General features: G+C 42.5%; 1 protein-coding gene across 6 annotated transcripts in view; it reads left to right on the plus strand.

The window, feature by feature from the left end:
* The window catches only part of BCAR3 (BCAR3 adaptor protein, NSP family member), a 282319-nt gene extending 269176 nt beyond the window's left edge, over positions 1 to 13143 (plus strand). For all 6 annotated transcript variants that reach the window (XM_063718417.1, XM_054554113.1, XM_054554110.1 and 3 more), the window contains 4 exons: positions 3086 to 3257; positions 7072 to 7183; positions 7432 to 7644; positions 12517 to 13143. In XM_063718417.1, coding sequence (XP_063574487.1) covers positions 3086 to 3257; positions 7072 to 7183; positions 7432 to 7644; positions 12517 to 12695 — 676 coding nt within the window. In that variant the 3' untranslated portion in view covers positions 12696 to 13143. The remainder of the gene's footprint in view (positions 1 to 3085; positions 3258 to 7071; positions 7184 to 7431; positions 7645 to 12516) is intronic.
* The last annotated feature ends 6409 nt before the right edge of the window (positions 13144 to 19552 follow it).

The following is a 19552-nucleotide window of genomic DNA, read 5'->3' on the forward strand; positions in this document are numbered from 1 at the left end:
ACCCAGAACGCTGAATTGCAGCCGTGTGGGAGGATGGAGGTGAAGACGTGGGCCATGCGGACTTTGTTCGGAAATACCCATTGCTTAAGCCTCTGGGGAATTCTAGGTCCCGCTTCTGAATTTCCCTGCTCTTCCTGATGAGACTTTTCTAGGTTCCAGCCTCTCTCCGGGTGTCCCCTTTTTCCCTCCTGCCCCAGGGGCCTGAACTCCCGGCTCCACTAGCTTCCGTTCTATCAGCAGAGGTGAGCTGTGCCACCACACTTTGCCGTTCCTCCCATGAGACATTTCAGCTTGAAACCCCCCCAGGTTCCAGGCCTCATGAATCTGAGCCCTGTTTTCTTAGTATCATTCAGTGTGCTGGGACAGGCTGAGGGTGACAGGTTTGGGGCTTCTCTCTTGGCTGTTTTCTGACTTTCTGCTTCATTGCTCTTTTCTCCTGACTGCCTCTTGGCTGGGGTCTTGCTCCTTAGCTTGTTGTGACCTGTGGGATCTTCTTTTTAGAGCCTGGGGAGTAGTTTTATTAATTACAATGTGTTTATTAAATAAAGGGCAAGGTTATAGAGGTCCTGATGTGTCACATGACATCACCTTCTTGCATTTGAGAATCAAATACAAAACGACCCTTTATTTTTAATTTACCACCTCACCCATTCCAGGCATACTGCTCTGGAAGTGTCCTTCATGTGACATCTGAGTGCCTCCTCTTGCCAACCACAGGAGCTTTTGCTGCAGATTTGCCAGCCTGAGTTGTTTTTCCCATAGTTGGTGTATCCAGGAGGTTTCAGGCAAATGTTGGTTGAGTGAATGGATATAACCATTCAGTTAACCATTGATATAACACTAGAGGGCCATTAAAACATAGGGGGAGAAAACACTGAATAAAGAATCAATTGAATGCAGCATGGGAAGTGAGTTTATAGTTAAAAGCAACATCTAAAATGTTCTGTCAATGTTAACATTTTGCAAATGGATAAGAAAACTCTTCCAAAAATGTATCAGATAACAACTGGGCGCGGTGGCTCATGCCTGTAATCCCAGCACTTTGGGAGGCCAAGGCAGGTGGATCACTTGAGCCCAGGAATTCGAGACCAGCCGGGCAACATGGCAAAACCCTGTTTCTACAAAAAACACGAAAATTAGCTGGGCATGGTGGCATATGCCTGTGGTCCCAGCTACGTGGGAGGCTGAGGCAGGAGGATCCTTTGAGCCAGGGAGGTCAAGGCTGCAGTGAGCCGTGATCACACCACTGCACTCCAGCCTGGGCAACAGAGCAAAACCCTGTCTCAAAAAAAAAAAAAAAACAAATAATAAAAATATCCTTTAGGTCTATGTTCGGATCCATTAATTGAGAAAGACAAATCAGGAAAAGGAGATAAATGGAGAAAAGAGAAAAGAGATGGAGACAAAGAGGGAAAATGGACCAAGATACAGAGGGAGAGACATGTACAGAGACAACTCTAATAACAACTGCTGTTTATTAGGCGCCTGCCAGTACCAGGCACTTTAATTATTATTATTATTCTTTTTGTTTTGAGATAGTCTCTCTAGTTACCCAGGCTGGAGTGAAGTGGCGCAATCTCTGCTCACTACAACCTCCGCCTCCTGGGTTCAAGTGATTCTCATTCCTCAGCCACTCGAGTAGCTGGGACTACAGGCATGTGCCACCGTGCCTGGCTGATTTTTGTATTTTTAGTAGAGATGGGGTTTCACCCATGTTGCCCAGGCTGGTCTCGAACTTCTGGGCTTAAGCATTGTGCCTGCCTCAGTCTCCCAAAGTGCTGGGATTACAGGCCTGAGACCTGGCTCACTTTAATTATTTTCACACCCATACACAGTCTCTCTTTCTCACAACCCTTGCTCCCATTTTACAGATGAAGAACCTGAGGGGTGGAGCAGTTAGGTACCAGCCCAAGCTTACACTGCAAGTGAGCCCCATACATGCATATATATGCAGACACACTTGGAGGCAGAGCTCATTACCTATTTAACAAACATTAGAGAAATGAGTGATGCTAAGCACTCAATGAATCCCTGCTGCCCTTTGCTCAAGGAGAGCAAGAGACCGACCAACACACCTGGGCACGGAGAGAGCACAGCGTGGAGTAACATCCTAAGCTCTGAACGTTCAGGACAGAGTGGCCCTGGAATTCAAATGCATGCTGTATTTTAGTAACTATAGCTATAAATTGGGGCTTCGCCTCCAGCACTTGTACCACAACCTGTAAGAAATTGAGGCAATTCTGGTCTAAAGCAGTTAACTCCTGGGTCCTGATTTACAGTGGGAAGGAAAAGGGGTCACAGTCTATGCTTTCTGCTGCAGACTGACCCCATTCATATTAATCCTGTTGTCATGCGGAGAAAAGATCACCCTGCTTCCTGTTTTGGGTCTCTGAGGTTGACCCATGTAGTTTAGGATGAGAAAAGGGAGGTTTGTTGGGGAAAATGAGATTTCGATTTTATTAGGGTCTGGCCTTACAGGCACATTCCAGCCCATCAACTATTCAATCTTTATCCTCCTCCCCATTCATTTCCTGGCCTCTGGAGTGGGGCTGGGGAACACCATTCTTACCTCCTCTTTCCTGCCTTTGTTCTGATGGCCATGTTATTGTCCTGGATCAAGCATGTCCTCACATTTTTCCGTCCCTTCCATCCCCAAGTCCAGGGGGCTCAGTGGAGGTGGCCCTGGGCTTCCCCGAGGAGAGATTCTCCGAGCATGTTGGGGGACCTGCTGTCTCCATGAACCTCTCATGGTACAGGGTACTAGAAGCCACATGCACTTCTGAGCACCTTTGCCCCAGGAGCTCCCTCTTTGTGCCCCCAGGCTCAGGGTTGAACGTGGCCCTGTCCGGGGACATCTTGCTTTCTGACTGAAAGTGCACCCTCTGTGGCCTACTTTGGCCCTCCACAGTCAGCCTGCTAAGCGGCGTTCTCTCTGTTGAGATTGGCCGTCTAAACTGTGCTGCTGGCACCTTTTAGAGCAAAAGCAGCAAATGGCACAAAAACAGCCCTGCTCTTGGCTGATTTGGTTTAGTTTTCTCCTAGTCCCATTGGCCCTGAACCTGACCGCTGATCTCCTGGCTTTCAGACACAACACGATGGCCATTGGCATTGCAGTGGACATTCTGGGCTGCACAGGCACTTTGGAGGACCGAGCAGCCACTCTGAGTAAGATCATCCAGGTGGCGGTGGAACTGAAGGATTCCATGGGAGACCTCTATTCCTTCTCAGCTCTCATGAAAGCCCTGGAAATGCCACAGGTAAATTTCCAATTACTTTATGTGTACTTAATGTTTTGTAAAGAGATCTGCATGCCATGTTTGGCAAATCAGACTATTTTAGTCAATCTCAAAAGTAAATTGAATCTTAGTGAAAGCTGCTTCATTTAAGGGACAGTGTCCTAATTATTTGGGGTCTACTTTTTTTTTTTCTTTTTTGAGACAGAATCTCACTCTGCCGCCTAGGCTAGCAGTGGCGCGATCTCCGCTCACTGTAACCTCCACCTCCCGGGCTTGAGTGATTCTCATGCCTCAGCCTCAAGTAGCTGGGACTATAGGCATGCACCACCACACCCAGCTAATTTTTGTATTTTTAGTAGGGACAGGGTTTCACCAGGTTGGCCTCGAACTCCTGACTTCACATGATCTGCCCGCCTCGGCCTCCCAAAGTGCTGGAATTATAGGCATGAGCCAACTGTACCTGGACTGGGGTCTATTTTTTTTTTTTTGAAACGAAGTCTCGCTCTGTTGTCCAGGCTGCAGTGCAATGGTGTGATCTTGGCTCATTGCAACCTCTGTCTTCCAGGTTCAAGTGATTCTCCTGCCTCAGCCTCCTGAGTAGCTGGGATAACAGGTGTGGGCCACCACACCTGGCTACTTTTTGTATTTTTAGTAGAGACAGGGTTTTGCCATGTTGGCCAGGCTGATCTCGAACTCCTGACCTCAGGTGATCCGCCCACTTCAGCCTCCCAAAGTGCTGGGATTACAGGCGTGAACCACCACGCCCAGCCTCTGGGGTCTATTTTTTAAGGCAGTAAATAATTGCTGACAGTCCATGCTTTCTCTTTGATGTACAGTAGCAAGTATCATCCTCATGAACAGTAGTGATTCATGGAGAACCAATTAGGATGAGACATCTGGCTCAAGTGTGTTGTATAAGAGACTGCCTCCATCTGCGTCACCAGGTGTATGGGCAGTTTAGGATAATCACTGGGAAATGAGACATTTGCAGAGCTTCTATCAGAGAATCCTTAGAATAGTTTATCTCAGGTCACCTAAAACACTGTCCTATTAAAAAGTTCAGATTCCTGGTCCATCTGCCATAGAACTCCCTAATTACCGTTTCTGAAATTGGGCATTTGAATTTATCTGCTGTGCCAGGGATTTTTTAGGATGAGTGTCAAACATGAATATCTGTGTCTGAAGTCAAGCAGGCCTCATAGAGGAAAGTCAGGCTGCCATCTTTATCGCTGAGGATCAGCACTCCCACTTCTGTTCTCCCAAGCCCTGGGTGCTTGGAGGACTTGAGTATGAGTTTACAGTCCGGCCAGCAAAACTTTCTAGTAACACCAAAACCGCTGGTCACTCGGCTTGGCTGTTTCATAGCCACAGGTTATCTCCGAAATCCTGCCAGGTGCTCACTGAAATTCCATCATTGCCACTGAGAAACAGCCACGATCACATGTCCCACAAGTCAGATCATGGCAGGAACAGAATTTACTTGCATTAAAGCAAGGTCACCTTAAAAATAAAAGGTTTGAAAACTTAGTGCCTTCATCGGGAATTTGTGGGGGAATTATATTTCAGAAGCTTTCAAAATTCTTCAGGTAGACTGGTATTTTGTAGGATTGGTATTTGAAATAAGCAACCCATAAGTTCTGCCAGATTTTCATGATATACTGATTTCTACTATAACAGGGGTTTATCACTTTTTCATTCAGGTATTTTAATGTGCATTATGTTTATTTCCTGTCACCTAAAACTGCCTAGAATTTTGACAGCAGAGCCAACAACAGGCCAGGCTGTGGGTAAAGCCTTCCAGCCCAGAGCCTCCCCTGAGACTGGTAAAGGAGATGTTCTGTGGGATCACATGGTTGCCATCCATGACATCAAACTCAGCAGTTAGGGACTTGTCCCCAACCACATTACCATGCTTTGTAGGCGGCTCCCTGCCTTCTAACAGCGTCAGCCTTTCCCTTCTGGAGCACATCAGCAGTGACAGGACACAGTCCTCCAGAGCATTCAATGGCCTAGGAGGAAGTGGCATACCCAGGGAAAGCCCAAAAGGAGAGTCACATTACTTTGCGTGTCACCATCCAACCCAGCCCTTACACTATAGCCACATGTGCCACCTTCTCTTCCCAGCTTCTAGTATCAAGAGAGTACGTCCAGGAGATGGGCCTAGCCCAGACCCAGAGGCTTCTTTCAGAAAGGCAATGCCTCAGGGAGTGGGTAGGGAGCAGGGGTCTACAGAAGGAAGGGCAGGCAGCATGGTGGACAGCAGGAGGAAGGCAGCCACAGCCTCTTCTTCACAGCACATGTGCTGGTGCTGAGCCTACTCACCTTCCTTTTGGATACAGGACCTCTTCAAGGCCAAGTAAATGAATCTCAGCTCTACCACTTACCAGCTGGGAAGCCTTGGGCAGTTACCTAATCTCTTCTGTTTTCTCATCTGTAAAACAAAGCCAAAATACCTGTCTTAAAGGGCATTGTGAAGATTAAATGAAATTCTTCAAATATTTGACACAAAGTTGGCTCTTATTCCCTAGATACTAATGCCCTTCCTTGTTTCATGTAGAAAACTTAACACAGCCTTGCCAGTTTTAGGGTATGAGTTGGGGACCATTTATCTTAGGACAGTCAGAGTCAGTGGTATATGCTACTGCCAACTAAACTGTTCCAAAAGAAAACTGAGGCCCTGAGTTACCTGCAGAAGAAAAGAAATGAGTAGCAGGCATGGTGTCTCATGTCTGTTGTCCCAGCTACTCAGGAGGCTGAGGTGGGAGGATCACTGAGCCTGGGAGGTTGAGGCTACAGTGAGCTGTGATCGCACCACTGCACCCCAGCCTGGGCAACAGAGTGAGACCCTGTCTCAAAGAAGAAAAGTCATAAAACTCTTTAAGAAACGAGTTAAACTATAGCTATCCATACAGTGGACTATTATGCAGAAATTTAACAAAATAAGGCTGTTTTATATGTACTTATACTGAATGCTTTTGAGGCAAGGAATAGGTGTGGTTTATGTAGTATATAATATGCATGTATTTATTTTTAAAAGGGGTGTGCGTATAGACAGGAATTTTGGGGAGGTCAATTCCAGTTTTATTTCAAGAGCTTTCAAAATTCTTCAGGTACACTGGAATTTTCTAGGATCAGTATTTAAAATAAGCAACTTATCAGTTCTGCCATATTTTCATGATAATGCTGATTTCTATTATAACAAGAGTTGTAATTTTTCATTCAGGTGTTTTACTTTGCATCATGTTTATTTCCTCTCATCCAATACTGCCTTGAATTTTGACAGTGGACTGGCCAGCAGGCCAGGCTGTATGTGAAGCACACACGCACAGGCAGTTGAAGAGAGTTGTCGTCTCTGGGATGGGCTAACAGCAATGCAGATGGGGCGGATGGGGGATTACTTTTTCTTTCTATCCTGCTTTCAGCCACTTTGACATTTTTACCATGTGTATCTATCACCTGTTCCAAAATTTAAGCAAAAAGGTAATTTTATTTATTTTTTTTGAGACAGGGTGTCACTCTGTCACCCAGGCTGGAGTGCAATGGCATGATCTTGGCTTATTGCAACCTCCGCCTCCTGGGTTCAAGCAATTCTCCCGCCTCAACCTCCCGAGTAGCTGGGATTACAGGCACACGCCACCACGCCTGGCTAATTTTTGTATTTGAGTAGAGACAGGGTTTCACCATGTTGGCCAGACTGGTCTTGAACTCCTGACCTCAAGTGATTCACCCGCCTCAGCCTCCCGAAGTGCTGGAATTACAGGCGTGAGCTACCACGCCCAGCCACAAAAAGGTAATTTTAAAAAGAACCTTTTCCAAAACACCACCTTTCTTCCAGATCACAAGGTTAGAAAAGACGTGGACTGCTCTGCGGCACCAGTACACCCAAACTGCCATTCTCTATGAGAAACAGCTGAAGCCCTTCAGCAAACTCCTGCATGAAGGCAGAGGTGAGTACGTGGGCAGAGCAAGCATGGGACTACCCCGCTGGGGAGTGGAGTACAAGTACGCAGGGCATGTTATGAGGCCCTGAGTTATCTGCAGCACTGCGGATGGCTCATCAGGGCTTTTATCAGATGACAGCGTTGCTTGTAGAAGGCTGCAGTTGCTAGAACAAGACAAGGGCTATGAGTCACCTCATTCTGTGCTTAACTTTGGAAAACATCTGATATGGAAAACTCTACTCCTTATTCTTCAGAGTCCACATGTGTTCCCCCAAACAATGTATCAGTCCCACTGCTAATGCCGCTTGTGACCTTAATGGAGCGCCAGGCTGTCACTTTTGAAGGAACCGACATGTGGGAAAAAAACGACCAGAGCTGTGAAATCATGCTGAACCATTTGGCAACAGCGCGATTCATGGCCGAGGCTGCAGACAGCTACCGGATGAATGCTGAGAGGATCCTGGCAGGTAAGAGCTGGTTTTTGTAAGCTGTTCTCTAACACTGTATAGTAATTGAAATGAAGGAATGGAAGAGCATGGCTGACTTCACTTAGAAAAAGACCAAAGAGGAAGGATTAAAGAATGGAATTCCATTTCCTATATGGCTGGTTATTACTTCCTCTTAATTCTACAGTGACTCCAGCGCCCTGTTTCTCCTTTCTTCTTGTGTGTTCTGTATGTTCAATGGTATAGAATAAACAGAGAGAAGGGATAAGAAAGAATTGGGGCCGGGCGTGGTGGTTCAAGCCTGTAATCCCAGCACTCTGGGAGGCTGAGGCAGGTGGATCACTTGAAGTCAGGAGTTCAAGACCAGCTTGGCCAACATGATGAAACCCTGTCTTTACTAGAAATACAAATATTAGCTGGGTGTGATGGTGCGTGCCTGTGATCCCAGCTACTCAGGAGGCTGAGGCAGGAAAATCACTTGAACCCGGGAGGCGGAGGTTGCAGGGAGCCAAGATTGCACCAATGCACTCCAGCCTGGGCGCTGGGCAACAGAGCAAGAATTGGCCAACTTGCCTACCACTTATTAATAGTACCTCTAATAGGTGAGATTAGAAAAGGTGATGTGCCAAGATGAGGAGGTGGAGTTTTATCCAGACCTCATTTATGTGCATTCCTGTTCCTTCCCAGTCACACTGGGAAGTGAACTCCCCTGCTCTTAGCATCAGACACATCCTGGAAAGTGTGGGGCAGTGTTACGTAAACGGATCTTTCTTACAAGTGCTATGGTGACAGAAAGCAGCCTCCTCAGTCAGCACGGCCAGCATTTATCACACATGTGGCATGTGCGTGGCACCATGCTAACTGGATGTCCTGAGGAATTTAAGCAGGTATCTCAGCATGCAGCGATAAGTGCAGTGTGTACTGTGGGAGCACTTAGGGGAAGGGACTGATTTGGTCAGAGATGCTAGGAAAGAGGAAGCACCTGGTGATGGCTTCCCAGAAAACACTGCATTGATTGTTAAAGGACAAAAGTAGTTACCAGCAATCAGGGCTGGGAATTCCACTCAGATGGCACAACCCAAGCAAAGGTGCTGAGAGAGCTTGGGGAAAACTGGGATCCACAAGTACTTGGGTTTAGATTTGTGCAAAGTATAACCTAAGGAATGGCCAACTAGGCTACAGAGGGAGGTGCAGCTGGGAAGCCCTTCCACATAGGACCGTGGCTGAAGAAGAGCCAGTGAAGGGTTTAATCATGGGAGGGTTCACATGGTCAGATTTCTGTTTTAAAGTAAATTACTCTGGTGTCTGTGTGGAGGAAGGCTGGAGGGCTGAAGGTTTGCTGGCAGAAAGACCATTCAGGAAGGAGGGCTTTGCCAAGGCAGTCATCAGGGATGACTATTTTCCATTACTATATAATTTTTTAAATTCTTCAAGGGCTCACAGTTTGATTCACAAAGTTAAGAACTATGTGGGGGCAGGAGACTCCATTTATTTAATTCTAAAAGGGAGCTGCCTCAGAACCAGAATGTGGGACTTAGTTGTTTGCACCATCTGCTGTGGGTATAAGCACCACATACCTGTTTCATTTTCTTCCTCAAAAAGTTCTCCAGGATTGGCTGTATGTTACTCAAACAATAAAAGCACGCAAGTCAACAAGTATCAGAGCGCCTACTTAGACAAAGCCAATGAATACATTACCATGGATGTTGCATAAGCCAATACATCAGGGTGGGTTTTGAGAAAAATGTGCCATAAGCTGCTCTACAGCTTTAAATCACTTTAAAGGTCGCTGATGGAATTTTTCAGTCGATCCTAATATAGATTTCATAGCAAGTTCCCATTGCTGTAAGTGACAGTGAACCCAGGAAAGGCAGAGATCTGCTCACCAGCATAGACCAGACCACGTGAATGGGGAGGGGCTCAAAGCATGTTAACTGAATGAATAGAAGTCACCATCTGGGGGCCGGGCGCAGTGGCTCACACTTGTATTCCCAGCACTTTGGGAGGCTGAGGTAGGCAGATCACCTGAGGTCAGGACTTAGAGGCCAGCCTGGCCAACATGGCAAAACCCCGTTTCTGTTAAAAATACAAAAATTAGCTGGGGAATTTTGAGAGGGAATACTTGAGAGGCTGAGGCAGGATTATCAAGCGATTCTCCTTGATTCTTAATTTCGGTGAGCCGAGATTGTGCCACTGCACTCCAGCCTGGTCTCAAAAAAAAAAAAAAAAGTCACCATCTGGCCTTTGGTTGGTTATCCACCAACGATATTCTGGCATCATCAGGAAGAAAATATTCCTGTTGTCTTTTCTACCACCAAGATCCTGTGATCTAGATGGCAGGTCTATTTAATGACAGAACAAACTATCCCAGCAATAATAAAGGATGAGAACCACATGACTCTTTGGCTAGAGGCTTCTCTCTCTTTAAAAGAGTTGCCTGAACATCTTTGGCCTTAAGCAGACCAGATCCTCTCTTAGATGGAATAGAGTTAAGAGATAGGCCCACACATATGGCTGTCAGTTGATTTTCAACAAAGGTGCCAAAATAATTCACTGGATAAAGTATAATGCTTCTGCAAATGGTGCTGGAACTATTGGATATCCATATGCAAAAAAGTGAATCTCGATCCTTACCTCACACCATACACAATAATCCAAAATTGATCATAGACCCAAAATGTAAGAGCTAAAGTATAACCTTCTGTAAGAAAACATAGGAGAAATTCTTTGTGCCCTTAAGCTAAGTAAAGACTTCTTGGCTGGGCCCTGTAGCTCACGCCTGTAATCCCAGCATTTTGGGAGGCTGAGGCAGGCGGATCACCTGAGGTCGGGAGTTCAAGACCAGCCTGACCAACACGGAGAAACCTGTCTCTACTAAAAAATACAAAATTAGCTGGACGTGGTGGCGCATGCCTGTAATCCCAGCTACTCGGGAGGTTTGAGGCAGGAGAATCACTTGAACCCAGGAGGCAGAGGTTGCGCCATTGCACTTCAGCCTGGGCAACAAAAGCAAAACTCCATCTCAAAAAAAAAAAAAAAAAAATTCTTAGGACACAAAAAGCATGAACCATAGCAGAAAACATTGTACACATATATCTGATAAAGGACTTAATATCTAGGCTATACAAAGAACTCTTACAACTCAATGAGAAGATAAAATTTAAATAGACAAAAATTTGATTAGACACTACATCAGAGAAGGCATACAAATGACAACTACCTGAAAAGATGTTCAAAGCATTCATCGTTAGGGAAATGTAAATTTAAACCAACCACAATGAGATACCACCACACTATCTAGAATGGCTACAATTAAAAAGAATGATAGGCCAGGCATGGTGGCTCATGTCTGTAATCCCAGCACTTTGGGAGGCTGAGGTGGGTGGGTCACCTGAGGTCAAAAGTTCGAGACCAGCCTGGCCAACATGGCAAAACCCCATCTCTACTGAAAATACAAAAAATTAGCCAGGCGTGGTAGCACACACCTGTAGTCCCAGCTACTTGGGAGGCTGAGGCAGGAGAATTGCTTGAACCCGGGAGGTGGAGGTTGTGGTGAGCTGGGACTGTGCCACTGCACTCCAGTCTGGGCAACACAGCGAGACTCCTTCTCAAAAAAATAAAAATAAAAAATGATAAAACTAAGGGTTGGCAGCATGTGGAAAAACTGGAGTCTTCATATGTTGCTGGCGTGAATATAAAATGATACAGCCATTTTGGAATAGAGTTTAACAGTTTCTTTAAAAGTAAACATATACTTATCACATGACCCAATAATTCCTTTCCTAGAGAAATGAAAACACATGTCCACACAAGATTTGTACACAAATGTTCACAACCACTTACTCATAGCAGCCAGAAACAATCCAAATGTCATCAATTGGTGAATGGATAAACTATGGCATGTCCATAAAGCTGAATATTGATCAGTAAAAATGATTAGCATGCAACATATGGAATAATCTCAAAAACATCATGCTAAGTGAAAGAAGTCACACATTAAAAAGTTCGTAGTGGATGATTCCGTTTATCCCAAATTTCTAGAAAAGGCAAAACAGTAGCAACAGAAAGCAGATCAGTGGTTGACTGAGGTCTGCAGTAGGAACAGGAATTGACTGCAAAGAGGTACTAAGGTGATGGAAGTGTTCTAAGACTGGTGGTGATGGTTTATGTACAAACTTACCATCATAAATCAAACTCCACAGCCAAAAACAGGTGAATCATATGACATGTAAACTATACATCAGTAAAGTTAGTAAAAACAAGTAACGAACTCCCAGGTACAATGAACCCTCCTTCCCACAGCACTACTTCCCACAGTGGTTTGTACAAACCAATTTCACTCTATTGTTTTTTAATGAGTTTACCTGTTATTTCTTCTCTGAAGGTGCTCAGGGGTGGGGCTCTGCTCTCCCTTATTTAGAATAGATCCTATATTTTACTTTGGGGACATTTTTTAAAGTTCTGAGAGAGAGAAGATGTTCATTTTGATTCTACTTTAAGCAAGCTTTCAGTCTTTTTTTTTTTTTTTTTTTTTGAGACGGAGTCTCGCTCCGTCGCCCAGGCTGCAATGCAGTGGCGCAATCTCGCTCACTGCAAGCTCCGCCTCCTGGGTTCACGCCATTCTCCTGCCTCAGCCTCCCGAGTAGCTGGGACTACAGGCACTCGCCACCATGCCTGGCTAATTTTTTGTATTTTTTTTTTAGTAGAGACGGGGTTTCACTGTGTTAGCCAGGATGGTCTCGATCTCCTGATCTCGTGATCCACCCACCTCAGCCTCCCAAAGTGCTGGGATTACAGGCGTGAGCCACTGCGCCCAGCGCTTTCAGTCTATTTTTAACACATCTTAGGCAGAACTGAAGTAACTTTTTGTTTATTTTGTTTTGTTTTGATTAGGTTTTCAACTCGATGAAGAAATGAATGAAATCTGCAAGACTGAATTTCAAATGCGATTGCTATGGGGCAGCAAAGGCGCACAAGTCAATCAGACAGAGAGATATGAGAAATTCAACCAGATTTTAACTGCCCTCTCACGTAAATTGGAACCTCCTCCTGTAAAGCAGGCAGAGCTTTGATAACTCTCCAGAGAACCTTTAGAATATCTTTTCAAGTTTCCCCAGCTTCATCTTTGGGAAAGCTTACTATTTGATGAAGTAATAATGTGCAAATCTGACAATATACAAGCTTTTAGTATCCACAGGATATTAAATGTGTAAATTGCACAGAGCACACTTATTTATGAATTGTCTACAGTTACTACTGATTTTAAAATGAATAATTTATTATTAAGGTAACTACTGCTAATGTTGATCAGCAAATTTAAGAGAAGACCTAGTTATGCTGGCTGGTTGCTTTCTAGTATCATGGTATTTGACCATTTTAGTTTTAATTCCATGTCAGATAAGTGTAAATAGAAGAGTTTTAAAGCATGAAACATTTCAGAAGGTATCAGTTATATGATATTCTTTAAACAAATATGAAAAATGTAAATACTCATGAATGAAAATACATCTTTTTGTGAAACAGTTGTATCCAGTCTCTTTCATATTAAACAACTCATCTTGGTACAATAATTCTACCTCTTAGCCACCTCAGGCATGCTCTTCCCTAGGCACCGTATCCTGATAGTAAATCAAAATGAATGAAAGTGGTATGAAAAATTTAATATTGCTGGATTAAAAGGCAGAGTGATAGTGACACAAGGTAGAAACAGCTCCACAGGACCTGGGTTCAAACTCAAGCTATGGTACTTGCTAGCAGGTGGAGTAAGGCCAAGTTTACCTCATTGAATTCCATGTGCAGCACAACACCCTATACAAACTGGGCACCCAGATGTTATGATGAACTTAACATCTCTTCACATATTTCAGAGTAATCAACTGTTTTACCTTTTCCTCTAGCTGGTAAGTACAACAATGAGTTTCCTAGGTTGGCTTTCTAGGTTTCTCATTTTGCAAAGGGGGTACTTTCTAGTTTCTTTCTAGTTTAGCAATATCCCTCTCAACTTTCCCTATTGTACAAAATTTGGAATATAAGACTTTAACGTATTGTTACTCTGCCATCAACTGTCAAACTTTTAATAATCTGTTTTTCCTTCTTCTATTTTAAGTAATATTAGGACCATACCAACTTTTATATTCATCTTAAACCGGCTGTGAAAATTTCTCCATGATGTTAAATAGCCTTTAAAAAATATGATTTATTGGTTACAGAAGTTACACTGTAACTTAACTATCACCCTATGATGGGTTTTTAAAATGTGCCACATTTTTTAAAAGGTGCCACTTTGTAATTTTTTGTTGAAAAAAACCAAAGCACATTTCTACTTCTGGCAATATGGTGGTTCAGATGTTCTTAGCCCTCTCACCATAACTAAATCTTGAATACGTTTTAAAAAACATACCTTTTAGTGTATGATCAACCTTGGTAGAAATCCCCAAGGAACAAACTTCTCTCCCCACTGCACCTGAAAAAGGTACAGCAAATTTGAATCAACTCCTCATGAGAACTTAAGAGCCGGGGCAGACCTAGAGGCAAAGAGTAACGTCAGCTCAGTGAATGAGTGTCTGTCTTGGGGGAACTTACTTAAAATGCCTCCATTAAGCAGGAATCCTTAAAGGGTCCCTGTTAATGGAATAGAAGACATTCATCTGCCAGCAAAGGAAGGTTGCCAGGAAACATGACTGTCTTCACGTACAGCTCCAGGAAGAAAATAATTATAATGACTATAGTCTTCAGTGAGGGTTTGCAACCATACGCCTGTCCTCATACAGGTCTGGAGTAAAAATTACAAAATCCAAAACCAAGAAATTGATTTACAGTGGTCCCAGGTTGGTGGTGTCTACCAGATATAAAAGCTTATTATTAAGCTATAGTAATTAAGGTTTCATCAGAAATTTAACATGACAGAGTGATACTGTTGATAAGTGGGGGAAAGGATGACTTTAATTCTTGAACAATTGGTTAAGCAAATGAAAGGGGGAAAATGGTCTCTTACCTCTTATCATATACAGAAATAAAATCTGGATGAGTTAAGAACCTACATGTGAAAGGCAAAATCATAATACTTTTAGAAGAAAATATCTTTTACTTTGAATCAAGTAAGAATTTCTTAGAAAAAGCATTAATTATAAAATAATGATTAATCTGCATTAAAATGAATAAATTCCATTCAAAAGACATCATAGAGAACCTGAAAAATCAGAGATATTGGCAACACATAAAATGGACAACAGAATACTATGGTAGGCAGCCTCCAAGATGGTCCCCAATGTTCTCTACCTCCTGATGCTCACACTCTGTGTTGTCCCTTCCTGCATTATACCAGGCTTTGTTTGTGCAACGAAGCACACAGGGCAGAAATGTTGCATCTGAGATAGGTTATGAGAAGACTATAGCTTCTGTCTTGAGTCTTGGATCACTCACTCTGGGGAAAGCAAGATGCCACCTTGTGAGTATCCCTATGGAGAGGTCCACATGGCAAGGAACTGTAGCCTTTGGCCAACAGCCAGCAAGGAACAGAGGCTTACCAGCAACCACATGGATAATCTTGGAAGTGGACTCTCCAGCCCCAGTCAAAGCCTTGAGGTGACTACAACCTCAGCCAGCAGTTGGACTGCTACCTCATGAGAAACCCTGAGCCAAAATAGCCAGCTGTGTTACACAGTAAGAGATAACTAACACAATTAGCATCCTTAATACGCAAAGAGCTTCCATGAATAAATATAAAAAGACAATCGACCAAAAAAAAAAAGGATGAAGATAAAACAGGGTTTTTACAAGAAGGGGAAACATAGTAAACATGAAGATACACAACATCTATCATCAGGGCAACACAATTTAAGCCTACACTGAAATGCTCTTTTATATCCTTTAACTGACAAAAATTGAAGTCTGACTCCTAAGTGCTGGCCAGGATATGGAAAATGAATAACCCTTATATGATGCTTGTGGGAGTGTAAAAATATTACAATAACTTTGGGAGGAAAATGTGGCATTATATTTTAAAAATGAAAATTAAGGAAGTCCTAGCCAGAGCAGTCAGGCAAGAGAAAGAAATAAAAGGCACCCAACTGGGAAAAAGGGAAGTCATATTTTCTCTGTGCTGATATGATTCTATACCTAGAAAACCCTAAAGATTCTACCAAAAGACTCCCAGACCTCATAAATGACTTAAACAAAGCCTCAGGATGCAAAATCAATGTACAACAATCAGAAGCATTTCGACATACCAATAACATTCAAGCTGAGAACCAAATCCAGAATATAATCTCATTTACCATAGTCACCAAAAAAAAAACCAAAACAAAACTAGGACTGCTGAAACACTGCTGAAAGAAATCATAGATGACACAAACAAATGGAAAATCAATCAGTGTTCATGGGTTGGAAGAATCAATATCATTAAAATGTCCATATTGCCCAAAGCAATATATAGATTCAACACTATTCCTATCAAATTACCAATGTCATTTTTCACAGAATTAGAAAAAACTATTCTAAAATTCATATGGAATGAAAAAAGAGTTGGAATAGCTAAGGCAATCCTAAGCAAAAAGAATAAAGTGGAGGGTATCACATTACCTGACTTCAAACTATACTACAAGACTACAGTAACCAAACCAGCATGGTACTGGTACAAAAATAGACACAATAGACCAATGGAACAGAGTAGGGACCCCTGAAATAAAGCTGCTGCACACCTACAACCAACTGATCCTCAACAGTCGACAAAATAAATAATAGGGAAAGGATACCCTATTCAATAAATGGTGCTGGGAAAACTAACCATATGCAGAATGAAGCTGGACCCCTACTTCTCACAATATACAAAAATTAAGATGAACTAAAGACTTAACTGAAAGATCTCAAACTATAAAAAGCCTAGAAGAAAACCTAGAAAATACTCTTCTAGATATTGGCCTAAGCAAAGAATTTATGACTAAGTCCTCTAAAGCAAATGCAACAAGAACAAAAGTTGACAACTAAGATCCAACTAAACCAAAGAGCTTCTGCATAGCAAAAGAAACTATCAACAGATTAAACGGACAACCTACAGAATGGGAGCAAATATTTGCACACTACACATCTGACCAAGGACTAATATCCAGAATCTATAAGGAACTTAAATCAGCAAGAAAATAACATTAAAAAGTGGGCAACGGACATGAACAGACACTTCTCAGAAGACATACTAGCAGCCAACAAACATGAAAAAATTCTATCATTAGTCATCAGAGAGATGCAAATCAAAACCACAATATCAGCTCACACCAGTCAGAATGGCTATTGAAAAGTAAAAAAAAACAAACAAACAAACAAAAAAAACATGTTGGCAAGGTTGTGAAGAAAAGGGAATGCTTATACACTGTTGGTGGGAATGCAAATTAGTTCAACCCCTGTGGAAAGCAGTTTGGAGATTTCTCAAAGAACTGAAACTAAAATTACACCATTTGACCCAGCAATTGCATTACTGGGTATATACCCAAAGGAAAAGAAATCATTCTACCAAAAAGACATCTGCACTCGTGTATTTATCACAGCACTATTCACAACAGCAAAGACATAGAATCAACCCAGGTGCCCATTAATGGTTGACTGGATAAAGCAAATGTGGTGGCTAGGCGTGGTGGCTCACGCCTGTAATCCCAGTGCTTTGGGAGACCAAGGCGGGTGGCCTGAGGTCAGGAGTTCGAAACCAGCCTGGCTAACATGGTGAAACCCTGTCTCTACTAAAAATACAAAAATTAGCCGGGTGTGGTGGCGGGCACCTGTAATCCCAGCTACTCAGGAGGTGGAGGCAGGAGAATCACTTGAACCCAGGAGGCGGAGGTTGCAGTGAGCAGAGATCACACCATTGCACTCCAGCCTGGGTTACAAGAGCAAAACTCCACCTCAAAAAAAAAAAAAAGAAAAGAAAATGTGGTACATACACACCATGGAACACTACACAACCATGGAAAAGAATGAAATCATATTCTTTGCAGTAACATGGATGCAGCTGGAAGCCATTGCCCTAAGCAAATTAATGCAGAAACAGAAAACCAAATACTACTGCATGTCCTCACTTATAAGTGGGAGCAAAACATTGGGTAAACATGTACATAAAGATGGAAACAATAGACACTGGGGATCTCAAAAGCGGGGAGTGAGAGAGGGGAGAAAGGCTTGAAAAAATGCCTATTGGTTACTATGTTCACTACTTGGGCAAAAGGATCATTAGAAGTCCAAAGCTCAACAGCAGCACACAATATATCCACGTAATAAGCCTGAACACGTGCCCCTTGAATCTAAAATTATAATGAAAACTATAACCATAACCTAGCAATTCTACTCCTCGGTACAATTTTAAAGAAACTCTGAAATCAGTAAACATGTACATAGATACACATAAGCAGTATATTTTTTACTAGCAAAACTAGTAGCCCAAATGTCCATCAAGAGGATGGACAATTTGTGTATACTTTTATAAAGGAATACTATACACAACAAAATTATGCATAAACAAGGATAAATCTTAGAAATGATGTTGAGTGAAAAAGCCAATTCTCAAGATACAATGGAATATTTAAAATATTTGATAAGTGGGATATTACTAAATTCATAAATATATAAATCAGTGTACAAATCAACAAGATAATTCATTTTATTCTTTAAACTACATAAAACTTTATCAAGTGATGTAAGTAGCACAAACCATTTATAAATCACTAATAATTTTCAAGTTCTTTGTTTAAACAAATGGGTTGGTGTAATCTTTTGCTTGATATGGCTGTCACCAGGGAAATGATGCCCCTGTGATTTGACACAAGGAACTGCAACCTCTTCCAGTGACTTCCCCCATTCAGCTGACCACTGTCATTAGTTTACTAACCACTGCCTGGCACCTGAAGAGAGGGAACAGGCAATGGATCGCCATCTCACCTCCTACCCTCATCAGACAGCACAGCACCATCTGGGTGCTGGCTATATGCCAAGAGCCAGTGGCAGCAGCTCTCAGCCATAGAAGAGAATGGAGAAAAGGGTGAAAGAGGGAGTAAGATGGTTGGGGATTGCTCATCTTGGTTTGCCAGAATTGGAACCTTGTAGTTTTTGTCTGTCTCACTCCACACTCTCACAGTGCTTCCACTGCGCCCACCTGGTAATATTCTATTTGTTAAACTAGGTGATATATTTATAATGGTTCATAACATACATATACATATTATCCACAAGAAACTCCTCAGGATGGAGATTCTGGGTTTACCAAATCAGGTCGTCAAATGCTCCCATATCCCTAATAGTGCTGTCACAACTCACAGGAAATAAGAAATCTTGTCAAACTGAAATTGTGTTGAAAGCAAGACACTAATTTGTCTTAGAATTCCCCCCATTTGTATCAAAAGAAAGAAATGAGGCTATTTTGACATGGCTTATTCTTAGGAACCTCAGTCAGTTGCCCAATACACTGTCCCCTAAAAGCTAACATTATCTAATACTTTCAAGGGTTGTTGTCCAACTTCTCAGAATTTACTCTTCAAAATGTATGTTTGCCAATTCCCCAATCTTTTGGCGCATCTTATGTTTTCTGTAGTTTCCCTAATTCCTGACAGTGACTATACTCAGGAATACATTGATCCTAGGTATATGAGCTCATTGAAATAGGTTGTTTCTTAAGCATTTTTTTTTTACCTAAGCTAATACGAGTATCCCAAATTCAAAACTCCAAAATCTGAAACTTTTTGAGCAATGACATGATGCTCAAAGGAAATGCTGACTGGAGAATTTTGGATTTGGGGATTAAGGATGCTTAATTGTTAAGTATGTAATGAAAATATTTTTTTAAAAAAATCGGAAACATTTCTGGTCCCCAGCATTTCAGATAAGGAATACTTAACCTGTACGTTCTTCAAAATAAAATCCTTTTCAATGAGACTAGAGAGACTTTTCATTT

The sequence above is a fragment of the Pongo abelii genome, chromosome 1 (genome assembly GCF_028885655.2).
Source record: "Pongo abelii isolate AG06213 chromosome 1, NHGRI_mPonAbe1-v2.0_pri, whole genome shotgun sequence".
NCBI classification, from domain to species: Eukaryota; Metazoa; Chordata; class Mammalia; order Primates; family Hominidae; genus Pongo; species Pongo abelii.